General features: G+C 55.3%; 1 protein-coding gene across 4 annotated transcripts in view; it reads right to left on the reverse strand.

Annotated features, from left to right (window-relative positions):
* STAG3 (STAG3 cohesin complex component) overlaps positions 1-12,930 on the reverse strand; it is a 28,513-nt gene that overhangs the window by 1,115 nt on the left and 14,468 nt on the right. For all 4 annotated transcript variants that reach the window (XM_083510035.1, XM_083510034.1, XM_083510033.1 and 1 more), the window contains 21 exons: positions 11,931-12,029; positions 11,677-11,756; positions 11,313-11,420; positions 10,174-10,270; positions 9,990-10,101; positions 9,118-9,221; positions 8,932-9,024; positions 8,607-8,696; positions 8,284-8,484; positions 7,897-7,970; positions 6,719-6,806; positions 6,367-6,465; positions 6,200-6,292; positions 3,660-3,822; positions 3,433-3,566; positions 1,432-1,533; positions 1,212-1,357; positions 736-864; positions 456-637; positions 207-363; positions 32-124 (listed from right to left, as the gene is read on the reverse strand). In XM_083510035.1, coding sequence (XP_083366161.1) covers positions 32-124; positions 207-363; positions 456-637; positions 736-864; positions 1,212-1,357; positions 1,432-1,533; positions 3,433-3,566; positions 3,660-3,822; positions 6,200-6,292; positions 6,367-6,465; positions 6,719-6,806; positions 7,897-7,970; positions 8,284-8,484; positions 8,607-8,696; positions 8,932-9,024; positions 9,118-9,221; positions 9,990-10,101; positions 10,174-10,270; positions 11,313-11,420; positions 11,677-11,756; positions 11,931-12,029 — 2,444 coding nt within the window. The remainder of the gene's footprint in view (positions 1-31; positions 125-206; positions 364-455; positions 638-735; positions 865-1,211; positions 1,358-1,431; positions 1,534-3,432; positions 3,567-3,659; positions 3,823-6,199; positions 6,293-6,366; positions 6,466-6,718; positions 6,807-7,896; positions 7,971-8,283; positions 8,485-8,606; positions 8,697-8,931; positions 9,025-9,117; positions 9,222-9,989; positions 10,102-10,173; positions 10,271-11,312; positions 11,421-11,676; positions 11,757-11,930; positions 12,030-12,930) is intronic.

Consider the following 12,930-nt stretch of genomic DNA (forward strand, 5'->3'; position numbering starts at 1 on the left):
TGCAGCAACTCAAGGGCCCAGACAAACTTACCGCCCCAGCTGCCAGCCTAGGCTGCCACGGTTCTTGGGCTGTGGCTGGCTGCGAGAGGCTTTGTGGCCCTGCTGTGGCCCCTGCGGTGGTTGGCTGAAAAGGCAGAAGAGAAGCAAGTCAAGCCTCCTGCAGGGAGGGTGCTAGCAAGCCCTAGCCCACCCACAGCCCAGCTCACCTCTGCACAAATTCCGACTCGGAGCCAGAGTCCTCCTGGCCCAGCAGCTGGGCAGCCAAGTGGCCTTTTTCCCGCAAGGTGGTGGATGTCAGCAAGGGGCTCTGTAGGCGACTGCCAGAAGTGGAGGAGAAACTGGCATCGCTATGCCCAAGGGACTCTGCCAAGGCAGGAGAAACATGGCCATTTCCACTTCCAAGTCTGTAGCAGCACAACCACCACCACCCTGCCCCCCTCCATTCCGTCTCCCACCATCCAGGTGCCGCCTCTTGGCAGGTGGTCCAGGCTTCTGCTGAGCAGGTACATCTGGTGAGGGGGCTGCCTCCTCCTGGGGGCTCAGGGAGCGCTGATAGACCAGGAGCGAGGCCCAGAGGCGCTCCTCTCCACGTCGGAAGGACAGATGCGCCTGGCTGATCTTCTTGAGATAGGACAGCCTGCCAGAGGGAGGAGCTGCATTAGGCTTAACCGCAGAGAATGGAGTCGAGGGGCACAGGGGCCTCCCTGCCCCCCTCTTCCCTCGCAAGTCACTCACAGCAAGGCTTTGTCGGGAGGCACCAGCCGCGGAGAAAACTCGCTCAGCAGCTCCAAGAAGGGCAGGTGGACAAGGTCCAGCCTGGAGTCCGAGGCCACCGGCTCCTGGAAGGCAAACTTTATCCCATCCCTACAGCAAATGAAAGTGCAGCAGGGATGCCTCCTGGGCCTGGGGAGCCAGGCTCTTGGCTTGCCCTTCCCACACCCAGGAACTGGGCAAGGCTGTGCTTCAGGGCAGAAGCAGCCACTTTGCGCCCAGGTCCATTGCGGCAGAACCCTGGAAAGCCACTGCCATTTGTTGCAGAGAGCACTGAGCCCCTGGACCAGCCATCTCTGGCTTCCCAAGTCCCACCTTCCACCTGCGCAGCTGGCTTCCTGTCAGGCACTGGCTGCTCTTGGACCAGATCCTGCCCTCCCACTACTTCCCACACCCTGCAAGACAGGAAGAGAAGGCCTTGGCAGCAGCAGCATCCTCACTTATGCAGAGTGACAAGGGCGGAGCGGTTCTGCAGCTGGTGCAGCCCGAAGAGCAGAGAGAAGCGCCGTGCCAAATCCCGGATCTCCAGGAAGGCGGCAGAGTGGACGCCTACAGGTCCCTGCTCCAGAAGCAGCTGAGTCAGCAACTAGGAGGAAGAGCAAGGGAGCGTCACCCAAGGCCTCTCCCCAACCTCCTGGCTCAAGGTCCTTCCCCCATTACCTGCTGCAGAGTGAGGAGCAGCGTGTGAGCCCATTCGGTCCGGTCAATCTGGCGGGTCTCATTCAGTGTCGCCTTGATGATGTCCCCGTAGTCATTGTAGGCCTGGTGGGGGCAGAACACTAAAGCCACTCCATTCCCAAGGCATAGGCTTAAGCCATAGAGAAACACACAGAAAGTTCTATTCCCTGTTATGGGATGGGTAAGGAAGGGCAATAGTCCTAGCAGGCAGCACTCCTTGACTAGGGTCCAACTGGAAATGGGCTTCCAAACATCCTCTTGTGCCCAAGAGCCATGACTTGTGCATTTCACGTTTTGCTTCTGTGAACAATACACTGGCTGGCTATTTTGGTTAACTGCAAAGTCAAGCAGCTGGACAGCAGCTGGCAACCTGCCGGAGACACCTCAGGCCCGGCAAGCACAGCACTCACGGGCCATTGAGATGGGTCTGACTGGGCTCTGAAGGCTGCAAAGGGGCTGGGCTGTAGCACATAGAATCATAGAGTTGGAAGAGACCACAAGGGCCATCGAGTCCAACCCCCTGCCAAGCAGGAAACACCATCAGAGCACTCCTGACATATGGTTGTCAAGCCTCTGCTTAAAGACCTCCAAAGTAGGAGACTCCACCACACTCCTTGGCAGCAAATTCCACTGTCAAACAGCTCTTACTGTCAGGAAGTTCTTCCTAATGTTTAGGTGGAATCTTCTTTCTTGTAGTTTGGATCCATTGCTCCGTGTCCGCTTCTCTGGAGCAGCAGAAAACAACCTTTCTCCCTCCTCTATGTGACATCCTTTTATATATTTGAACATGGCTATCATATCACCCCTTAACCTCCTCTTCTCCAGGCTAAACATGCCCAGCTCCCTTAGCCGTTCCTCGTAAGGCATCGTTTCCAGGCCTTTGACCATTTTGGTTGCCCTCCTCTGGGCACGTTCCAGTTTGTCAGTGTCCTTCTTGAATTGTGGTGCCCAGAACTGGACACAGTACTCCAGGTGAGGTCTGACCAGAGCAGAATACAGTGGCACTATTACTTCCCTTGATCTAGATGCTATACTCCTTTCCCAGCCATGTGCCTATCCCTCAATCCCCTGACATCACATTGTCAGGTGACCAAAAATATTTCTTTTCTTGCAGACATGCAAAGAGGTTTGTGCCAATCAGGATGGTGAATTTCTGCTCAGATTGTACTGGGGAGCTTCCCTGGGAATGTGCTGCTCTAGAGTAAGAGACAACTGCTTTGCTGGAGTAAGTGCATTGCAGAGATGAATGGACAGGCAGGCAGGCACATGTAGGCCATGGTAGGCATGGTTGATAGTTGAGCAGCTAAGCAGGACTATCTGTGTTGGTGCTATTTGCCAAGCTAAAAGTGCTTCACGTGGGACATGCTAGGATGCCAGAAAGACCGGGTCAAAGACAGCTATTATTACAGTCCTCTGCTGACCATCACGTAGAACAGAGAATCCCAGGGTTTGTCCCCAGGTGGATGCTGCACAAAGGTAGCCAGAATCGAACCCCTGCCAACAGAACGCCCCTAGCCAGGCTCGACCAGCCTGGTGAGTAGTGGTGAGACTTTGGGTGAGGGAATAGGGTCTTTTAAATCTGCTGCTGCCTGATCATCCATGAGTTCAGTGCGCTTCTGGCTACGTGCCTAATGCTTTGCACTTGCACCGAGCCTGTGATCTTTGGAACTGTAACACATATTCCCCATCCTCAGGGTGGGAAAAGAATCCCTTGGGAGCCTGGGAGGAAGAAGGTCCCCATCCTCTACCACCAGGCAGCTGCCTTGCATTACAGCTCCAGGTAGTGCCAAAAGCAACAGTCGTTCCCCCCACCGCAGCCCCCCAGAGCTGCACATGGAGGACCAGATGTGGTGGGTCTCCTGGGGCCTTGTTGGGGAAGGAACAGCTAATCTGGCACCCAACCAGCTGTCCAGCAACATCGCTGAGCAAGAGGACCCATGTCAGAGCCAAGAGCCTGGGCACATCCGCCTGCCCCCCACCAACCTTGGAGTAATGCTTGAAGATGTCTGAGGCAGCACTCAGCTCCAGGACTCCGTAGATAATGAGCTTGCAGAATCCGGCCAGCAGCTTGCGGCGCTGGTGCAGTTCCTCAATCTGGAGCATCTCATCCTGGCTGCCTGAGGCCAAACAGAGGAAGAGTGGGGAGGCTGCTCTGCCCAGGGACCCCCTGCCCTCCTGCAGCCAGTGGCACCGTGGGCCCAGCCCAATACCTTCGACCTGGTCGTGGTTGAAGACGTGGTCCACAAGGAAGCCAGCCAGCTGCGACTGCAAAGCAACGTCTGGCTCGTACACCAGCTCCTGGAGCAGGCGGTGGCCCCCATACGGCAGCTGAGGGCCGAAAATGACGAGCAGGTCAGTCAGCACCACAAAGGCCTGGCAGGGAAACCAGAGAGTGAAAGTGAGGGGGCAGGAAGGGACATCGCAGGACTCAGGAGCAAGTCCTAGAAAATGGGGGAGGGGGCAGGAAAAGGGCAGCAAGCAGGGACACACTGCCTCTTTTCTGTACCCCCCCCCCCCCGGGAATCAACCGGGCAGGCAAAGGGGAGGAGTAGCCTCTTCCTTGTCCCAGCAGCAACAGGCAAGGAAGCTCCCACCCACTGCATTGCAGTTGTGGCTGGGGCAAGAAATCCATGCCTCCCCTCCTCCTGAGGCTGCTGCCTCCCAACCCCCCCCCCCAAACACCATTGCACACAGACACTCAAATCAGCTGCAACAAATGAAACCATGAGTCACTCCTCCAGCTGCTTCCGTCTTGTAGTTTCCTGCCCTTTAGCAGGTTTCTGGAGCGCCAGCTCCGTCTCCTGCACATCAATGAAGTTATTGTCCCCAGTAACTGGTGTTCTAACTGTAATGTTGTCTCCCTCCCTCTCAGGATCTAGTTTAAAGATCTCCTGATCAGGTTTGTGAGACTCTTAGCAAACACATTCGTGCCAACTGCTGTGAGGTGCAGCCCATCTCTTGCCAGAAGTCTTTCCTCAAGAAGTGGAGACCATGATCCAAGATGCCAAACCTTCCTGACATCACCTGCACAGCCAGTGGTTGACCTCCAGTATTACCCTCTCTTTTTGGGTCACAACCTTCAACAGGGTAGATGAAAAGACCACCTTTGCCGCAAGGTCCTTCAGCTTCCTGCCCAGAGTATCAGAGTCCTTTGCTATATGCTGAAGGTTGTGTGGCAGTACAGTGGTGCCTCGCAAGACGAAATTAATTCGTTCCGCAAGTTTTTTCTTCTTGCGGGTTTTTCGTCTTGCGAAGCACGGTTTCCCATAGGAATGCATTGAAAATCAATTAATGCGTTCCTAGGGAAACCGCTTGCCAGGCTGGCGGTGCGGAGAAGGGCTTTTCTCCGCACCGCAAGCCTTCAGCACAGGTACGGGAACAGAGGGGAAGGGGCGCAGCGCTTTCCCTCTGTTCCCGGGGCTTGCGTGGGAGGAGGGTTTTTCCTCCCCACCGCCAACATTCAGAACAGCATTCTGAATGTTGGCGGTGGGAAGGAAAACCCTCCTCCCACCCCAAGTCTTCAGGAAAGCCATCCGATGCCGGGCGGCGGGAGAAGGCTTTCCCCCTCCCCCTCCCGGCATCGGAGCTTCGTCCCGATGCCGCGCGGCGGGGGAGAAGTTCCCCCTCCGCCGCCCGGCATCGGGGCTTCCTCCCGATGCCGCGCGGCGGGGGGAGACGTTCCCCCTCCGCCGCCCGGCACCGGGGCTTCGTCCCGATGCCGCGCGGCGGCGGGAGGCTTTCCCCCTCCGCCGCCCGGCACCGGGGCTTCGTCCCGATGCCGCGCGGCGGCGGGAGGCTTTCCCCCTCCGCCGCCCGGCACCGGGGCTTCGTCCCGATGCCGCGCGGCGGCGGGAGGCTTTCCCCCTCCGCCGCCCGGCACCGGGGCTTCGTCCCGATGCCGCGCGGCGGCGGGAGGCTTTCCCCCTCCGCCGCCCGGCACCGGGGCTTCGTTCCGATGCCGCGCGGCGGCGGGAGGCTTTCCCCCTCCGCCGCCCGGCATCTGGGCTTCGTCCCGATGCCGCGCGGCGGGAGGAGGCTTTCCCCCTCCGCCGCCCGGCACCGGGGCTTCGTCCCGATGCCGCGCGGCGGCGGGAGGCTTTCCCCCTCCGCCGCCCGGCACCGGGGCTTCGTCCCGATGCCGCGCGGCGGCGGGAGGCTTTCCCCCTCCGCCGCCCGGCACCGGGGCTTCGTTCCGATGCCGCGCGGCGGCGGGAGGCTTTCCCCCTCCGCCGCCCGGCATCTGGGCTTCGTCCCGATGCCGCGCGGCGGGAGGAGGCTTTCCCCCTCCGCCGCCGGGCATCGGAGCTTCGTTCCGAAGCCGGCGGCGGGAGGAGGTCCGAGGACAGTGGGGAAGACGCGCTGCGCTTCCCCGCTGTCCCTGAGATTTCCCTATGGGCTGTCGTCTTGCGAAGCAAGCCCATAGGGAAATTCGTTTTGCGAAGCGCCTCCAAAACGGAAAACCCTTTCGTCTAGCGGGTTTTCCGTCTTGCGAGGCGTTCGTCTTGCGGGGTACCACTGTACTGCTTGTACCCACATGGATAAGAAGGACGGGGTTGTGGCCGTGGGCTTTGCAAGATTTGGCAACTTCTCTCTCTCATGTTGTGAAGGGAGAATGTGAACAAGAGATGAGCAAGCATCCCTGTGGCCAACAGCAGAAGCAGCCCAGCTCTTTTGAGTGTTTCATGAAGTAGGCAAGAGCCAAAATCCCTACTCCCATGGGGAACACAGGAACCCTGTCTCCTGCTCTTACCTGCTCCTGAACACCGGGGTCCATGTCCACAAGGTAGTTCTGACAGAGGGAGCAGAAGGAAGCCACTTTTTGCTTCAGGCTGAGCAGCTGCTCCTGGAAGGAGTGGTGGTGTCATGAGCGTGTGGTGGTGCAAAGGGAGACCCACCCTCTCTAAAAGCCCTGCTCACCTGTCTGGGAAGGGGGTCAGAGGCTGCGGGGGCGGCACAGAGATGGGACAGCTCCCAACAGAGTGAGAAGTATGAACAGGATATGGCAGAGATGACCACCTGCAACAAAGGAAGTCAGGCAGATATGGAAGTAGCCAAAGCAAGATCAAGAATTTTTGGGGTGGGAAGGAGCCTTCCACTCTGCAGCTGCAAGACTGCACCCACCTCCCAAAATGGGGGAAGGGAGGAGGATGTGGTAGCAACAATGAGACGACACACAGGCATGCAACTGTGGACACATGCTCATGTTCATCTCCACTTTTCCAGGGCAGTCGTCAGTTCAAGCCCCTCTCTCCCTGCAACCCTGCAGTACCTGCTTGGGGATCTCCTCTGTGTCCACCGTGTGGCGCAGGAGTCGGATGCAGGGATCAAAGAAATTCCACGGGGTCAGGTCATGAGCACTGCAGACAAAAAAGCAAAGGACATTCCTAGTTATGGACCACAGGTATGACGTTTACGGCATGTAATGCCTTAAGAGAGAATATTATGAAAATGATATACAGGTGGTACATAACCCCAGTCAAGCTTGCAAAAATCTATCATTTGCCCGATAATAAATGCTGGAAATGTAAAGAAACTGAAGGTACATTCTTTCACCTTTGGTGGACGTGCCCAAGGATTAAGGCTTTCTGGGAAATGATATATAATGAACTGAAAAAGGTATTTAAATATACCTTCTTGAAGAAACCAGAGGCCTTTCTCCTGGGCATAGTCGGCCAATCGGTGTTAAAGGACAGAATTTTCTTTATGTATGCCACAACAGCAGCATGAATACTTATCGCAAAGTATTGGAAGACACAAGATTTACCCACTCTGGAAGAATGGCAGATGAAAGTGATGGACTACATGGAATTGGCGGAAATGACTGGTAGAATCCGAGACCAGGGAGAAGAGTCGGTGGAAGAAGATTGGAAGAAATTTAAAGACTATTTACAGAAGTATTGCAAAATTAATGAATGTTAGAATGATGTTTGATTGAAGTTAAGCGGTTTCTAGCTGTAATGATATAAAAGAATATGGAAAAATTGGATTTCTAAATAAGTAAAAATTTAATGTTATAATATATTAAGATTAAAGATCAGGATAATAAGGAGGGAAAGAAATTGCTGAATTAATTAATTGAATTGGAATACAAAAAAGGGAGGTATGAGGTCAGGGAAACAAGACATGAATGTAAGATATGGAAAGGTTGATTTTTTATTTTTCCTTTTTTTCTTTTTTCTGTAAGTGTACTTATTCTGTATTTTTCTTGTATTTTTATTTTTGTTTTTTACTTTTGTATTTCATGTTAAACTTTAATAAATATTTTATATATATATATATAAAAGCAAAGGACATTCCTTGCCTCTTCCTTCCATGCAACAGAAACAGCATGGGGCTGCTCCAGAGCAGCTGAGGGAGGGTCTGAAAGCCTTGAGTTGGGACGCTAGCCAGGATGGGGCCTGCAAAACAACGGGACAGCCTGGTTCTCTCCCTCCTCCCTGTGCTCACCTGTGCAGGATGGCAATGCGTTTGAGAGTGGTAGCCACACAGTACACATCTTCATTCTCCAGACAGCCGGGGGACTGAACAGGAACCAAGAGAAAGAAAACCTAATTGACCATGCCCGTTTCTCCTCCTCCGTGATCATTGCAGTCTTTTGGGCTTCCATGGACTGCAATGACAGAGATGCCCTGTCTATCTGTGAAGCAGGAAAGCAACCCAGTACCTCAACACTCTTACAGTCTCCTATGTGGAAGAGGGAGAAGTGAAGGAAAAGCATTGCTCCATACATGCACTGCCTAACCCAGGCACCTCCGCTGCACCCACCCATCTGTGGTCTGGCCACTACCTTCCCACTGACCATTCCAAGCTGCCACAGCCACCAGTGCTCTGTACCTGGAACAGTTCAGTCTCCTCATGCTGGAATTTATCCGCCAGATGGTCCACCAGACGACTGCGGGCAAAATCTGCACGGCTGTAGAAAGCCAGTTCTGGAGAGCAGAGCATGTGCAGAGTCCTGGAAGTAGCCTCCAGCACTTCGCAGTCTGTGTGCTTTTCCATCACCTCCCACAGCTGGGCCAGCAGCAGCTCTAAATGCTTGGGGAAGTGCAGCAGCCTGGTTGAATGGCAGCTCTGGACTAGGGGGAGAAGGCAAGCCCAGCCCCACACCTAAGCCCTGGTCTGGCAAAGGGAAGGGGGCAGGCGCAGGGCTCCCTCACCTTTTCTAGACGGCCGCTGCTGTAGAGAGTCAGGTCAAAGTAGCGCGGGACCTCCAGCAGATAAACCACCTTTTCGGCATCAGCTGAGAACTGGCCAAAGGGAGCGGAGAGAAGGGACATTCAGGCTCCCACATAGCCAAGAGGAGCCATGAACAGGAGGGCACTGCCCAGGGCAAGGGAAACCATCTTGTCTGCATTTGTTGAAGCCAAGAACGTCAAGTGTCATGAACCGAGACCCCAACAGGGAGGGACACGTCACCCCAGAAGGCTTCCATGCCCCCTCCCAGTAACACAGAGGGAGGCCCCCACCCCTCACAGGGCTCACCTTAGCCAGCAGCAGGGGCAGCAGGGGGATGAGGTGCTGAGTGAGTCGGAGGCGATCCTCCACTTGCACCTTGCGCTCCCGAGCAGAAAGCACCTTGTAGAGAAGAAAGGATGGGAAGCATAGCCCGGTGAAGGGCAGGAGATGAGCTAAGAACACCTCAGGCGGCCACCCTGACCCTTCCTTTACCTTCTTTCCAGAGATCCGGCCAACAGGTGGCTGCCCCTCTGTGGCCTGTCGCACACTGGCTGCCAAGAACATGATGAGGCTGTTCTCCTCTCGGTCTCCGAGGCCTGTGGAGCAAGGCGGCAGCTGAGCCAGGGAGCGAGGCGGCTCACCCAGGCAGTTCTGAAGGCCCTTTGCTGGCCAGCGCAGTGCAGTTGTTCCACACTGTACACCTCATACACTGTCCGTGTCTGGACTGCCCTTTAAACCCACCTCAATGTTGGTGAACTGCAACTTCCATCATCCCTGGTCATTTGCCATGCCTGCTAGGGCTGATGGGAGTTGTAGTTCACCACCTTGTATGTTCCCCACTCCAACTTTAGCCTACCCTGTGAGAAGTCTCAAAGGAGAGGCTTCATTTCACCAGCAGCCATTATGTCCCCATCTCAACTTGTGTGAAGGTAAAAAATAGGCAACTAGACCGAACGCTGCTCCTGCATCTCTTCACAGCCAGAGAAGCTGCTTAAAACTGCCAACATGCAAACCACTCCACCTCCTCCCCTGGCACCTTTGGAAGCAGCCAAAGGAGGGCAGGACATGTACCTGCTAGGAATGTGTCCAGGCGCTGCTAAAAATGACAAGCAGGTGCCCGATCCAAGGTAACCCCTCCCCTTCCATGATTCTACTCAGACCTTGCAGTTGTGAGCTGATCACTGAAGAGCTGGGGGGGGGGGTCCTGGACTACACCAGATTGAAAGTTTTCACCTTAGACACTTTACTGGCAGACGTGTCCAGCAAGAGCCAACCTCCACCCCCATCACGCATGCAAGCTGGGCAGAGGTGTCAATGCTCTTCACTGCTTCCAGGTGTCCCTTCACCCCCCACCTGTTCCTCACCTTCCGCAGGGGGATCCTCCAGCAGAAGCCCAGTCAGCAGCTGCCAGTCCTTCAGCAAGGCAGCCGCACAGTCCCACAGGCTGTCCACCAGGTAGCTGGCATGGTCATGGAACTGTGTGGGGAGAGCAATGTCATGCCCCTGCCTGGGAAGGCCTCTCCTGCCCCCACCCTCCTGCTGCCTCACCTCACTCTCAATGAAAAAGGCCAGCAGCAGCTGGAAGGCGGCTCGGGTGCGCTGCTTCCCTGCCGTCCCCCTGGCACACATGGTGGGAGCCAACAACCTAGGGGCCAAACCGCTATTGTTAAGAAAGGGGAGATGGGATCAAGGATTCTGCAGGAAGGCTTGTAAGAGGCAGCAGAGCAGGATCAAATCTTGTTTGTTTAATAAAATTTACAAACCGCTTGATTGGAGCAAAACATATTGTCAGAGCTGCCCGAGGTCCCAGCTCACAAAGGACCAACGCCAGTTTGTTGTTATATACAAAAGTCTTTATTGAAGTTCAATTTCGCTTCCACAGCCGTAGCGTGCAGCTCTACGTATGAAACTCTAGACCGCCGAAGCTCCGTCTGAATCTCCTCCCCCCAGACACCAGTTTAAGACTCTAGCCTTGCTCCACCTCTTCCTTTGCTCCTTCCTCCTCTGGTTCCGCCTGTCAGCTGGGGTCTCGCCCTTCCTAGACTCTTCTGATGCTGAGTCCCCTGAGTCTTCCCCCTGCCTCCGGCGGGCTTTAGGACCTGGTTCCCAATCCAGGTTTCCTGCTGTCCCACGCGCCTGTACATTCGAACTTGGCGCGCGCCCAGCCGGCAACCTTCCTCCTGACCGTTACACTGCTCCTGTCACTGCTTCCCCCTTCGGGGGGCTAGCTGGACCCGACCTCCTCTCCGTTCCCCCACTCTCCAATAGAGGCGTGGTCAGTCCTGACTCATCTTCTCCCCCTGCTGGAGGAGACGCTGGCCCTGACACATGGGACTCTTCCCCCCCACTACGCTCTGGTGGGGAAGCTGGTCCTGATCTCCCGCTGCTGCTTTGGAAGTCCCCGCTGGCCCCTTGTTTCTGGTGTGTGTCCCCTGGGACCCCCCTTGCCCTGACCATCGGCGCCTCCTTCTGGGAATCTTCTGATTCGCTGGAGAAGCTCATGGAATCTCTCGGGTCACTGTCATACTCCCCTACGCTGCCCTCAGATTCTTCCCCTTCGCTCTCCATTTCCTCTCTCCCCTGTGCCTCTGTCCCTGAGCCCCTGACACATATGATTTACAAGATACATGAAAAAACAAGCTGGTCTTCTGCTTGAGGGGGGGGGGATAGAGAGAGGACACACTCACTTGTTATACAAGAATTCGCCAGCGGCTGCTGCAAGGGGACGGTTAGAAGCATACACAAGTGGAAAGACGCTTGCACAATCCGAGTCTGTGAGCACATCATCCATATTCCTGAATGGAGATCAAGCATCCACTCATCAGTGGGCCAAGGCTGGAGCTCAGTGGCAGAGCACATGCCCTGCATGCAAAGGTCCCAGGCAGGCTGAGAAACGCCTTGTCCCAACCCTGGAGGCGGCTTGCTTGTCAGCGCAGACAACACTGCATTGAACGGACCAAGGAAGATTCCTGTGTGCACACTATGGACATTTGGGGGGGGGGGTCCACGGGGCTCAGGCCCTAGCAACACCCCCACCCTGACAACACTTACTGAAAGATGAGGGTGAGCAGCCTGACAGCTTCCACTGCCACGTGGGGCTCCTTGTCCAGGACCATGGACACCATTCGCTCCTGCAGGGAAGAGCGCAGGCATTGGGTGGGGGAACAACGCACCTCCCCACCATCTCTTCACAGATGCAAGGAGCCCACGGCAGAATGCACAGGCACATACTCCCCCTGTCAGAGGAAGGCCAAGGAGGTGTGGAAGGGATCCAGCTGACAGCATTCTTGGGCCAAGACCCTCACCTTGAAGCGACTGGTGAAGAGCTCCATGCGAGCAGCCCTCTCCTGGCTGTGGTACAGTCCTTGTAGAGCAAGAAGGCACTTGAGCCGGACCTCCCCCTGCTGCAAGACAGACAAGAGGAGATTAGGAGCAAGAGACTAGAAGCCCAACTCCTTGGGCTTCTTCAAGAGAGATCAGCATGGCCAGACCCTAAGGTGGACATTTTCCCAGAAGAACCTCAACGTTCACAGGCATGTTTCTACTTTCACAGAAACAACTGAGAATATTACCTGCACTACCCACACTGATGAACAAGTAACTAGTATAACCACAGATTCTTATAGTCACCTAAACAAGCCTGCAATCTTGCAGTTAAAATTTGTTTCAATGGGTTTTAAGGAGCCTTGACTTCAAAGGACTACAAGACAGCTGTCCTAAGTCAAGTAACTTCTACCTGAAAGCTTCCTATGGCAAACAGCAAGTTAAGTCTTTTCCTCTGAACTACATTCACTCATAACTGACTTTGACTTAAAAAGTCCCTGGGCTCAAGTCTCATCTCAGCCTTATACGCTGTAATACAGTTACTGCCTCACATTTGTGTGCATGAAAGGGTCTTCCTGCTTCCTGATCCCAACTCAAGAATGCTGCATGTGTGTCAGGGCTGCCGCCCAGTCCCAGCTCACATAGGACCAAGTCAGCCAGCGTTCAGTTTCAAAGAGTCTTTATTGGATTACAGGTTCCATTTCCAAACTGCAACGTGCAGCCCTACTTCTTCTAGGTCAGAACGACGAAGACCCGTCTGAGTCTCCGCCTCTAGCGCACCAGCTTAATACCCTAGCCTTGCTCCACCTCCTGCGCCTTTCCTTCCGTCTCTGGGTCCTCCTGCCCCCCTGGGTCTCTCCCTTCCTACTCTCTTCTGACGCGGACCCCCCTGACCCTTCCGCCTCCTTGCGGCGGGCTTTGGGACCCGGTTCACTCTCTGGGCTGCTGACTGCGCCAGCTTCCGTTACATTTGAACTTGGC

The sequence above is a fragment of the Podarcis liolepis genome, assembly GCF_965112155.1.
Source record: "Podarcis liolepis genome assembly, chromosome: 6".
NCBI classification, from domain to species: domain Eukaryota; kingdom Metazoa; phylum Chordata; class Lepidosauria; order Squamata; family Lacertidae; genus Podarcis; species Podarcis liolepis.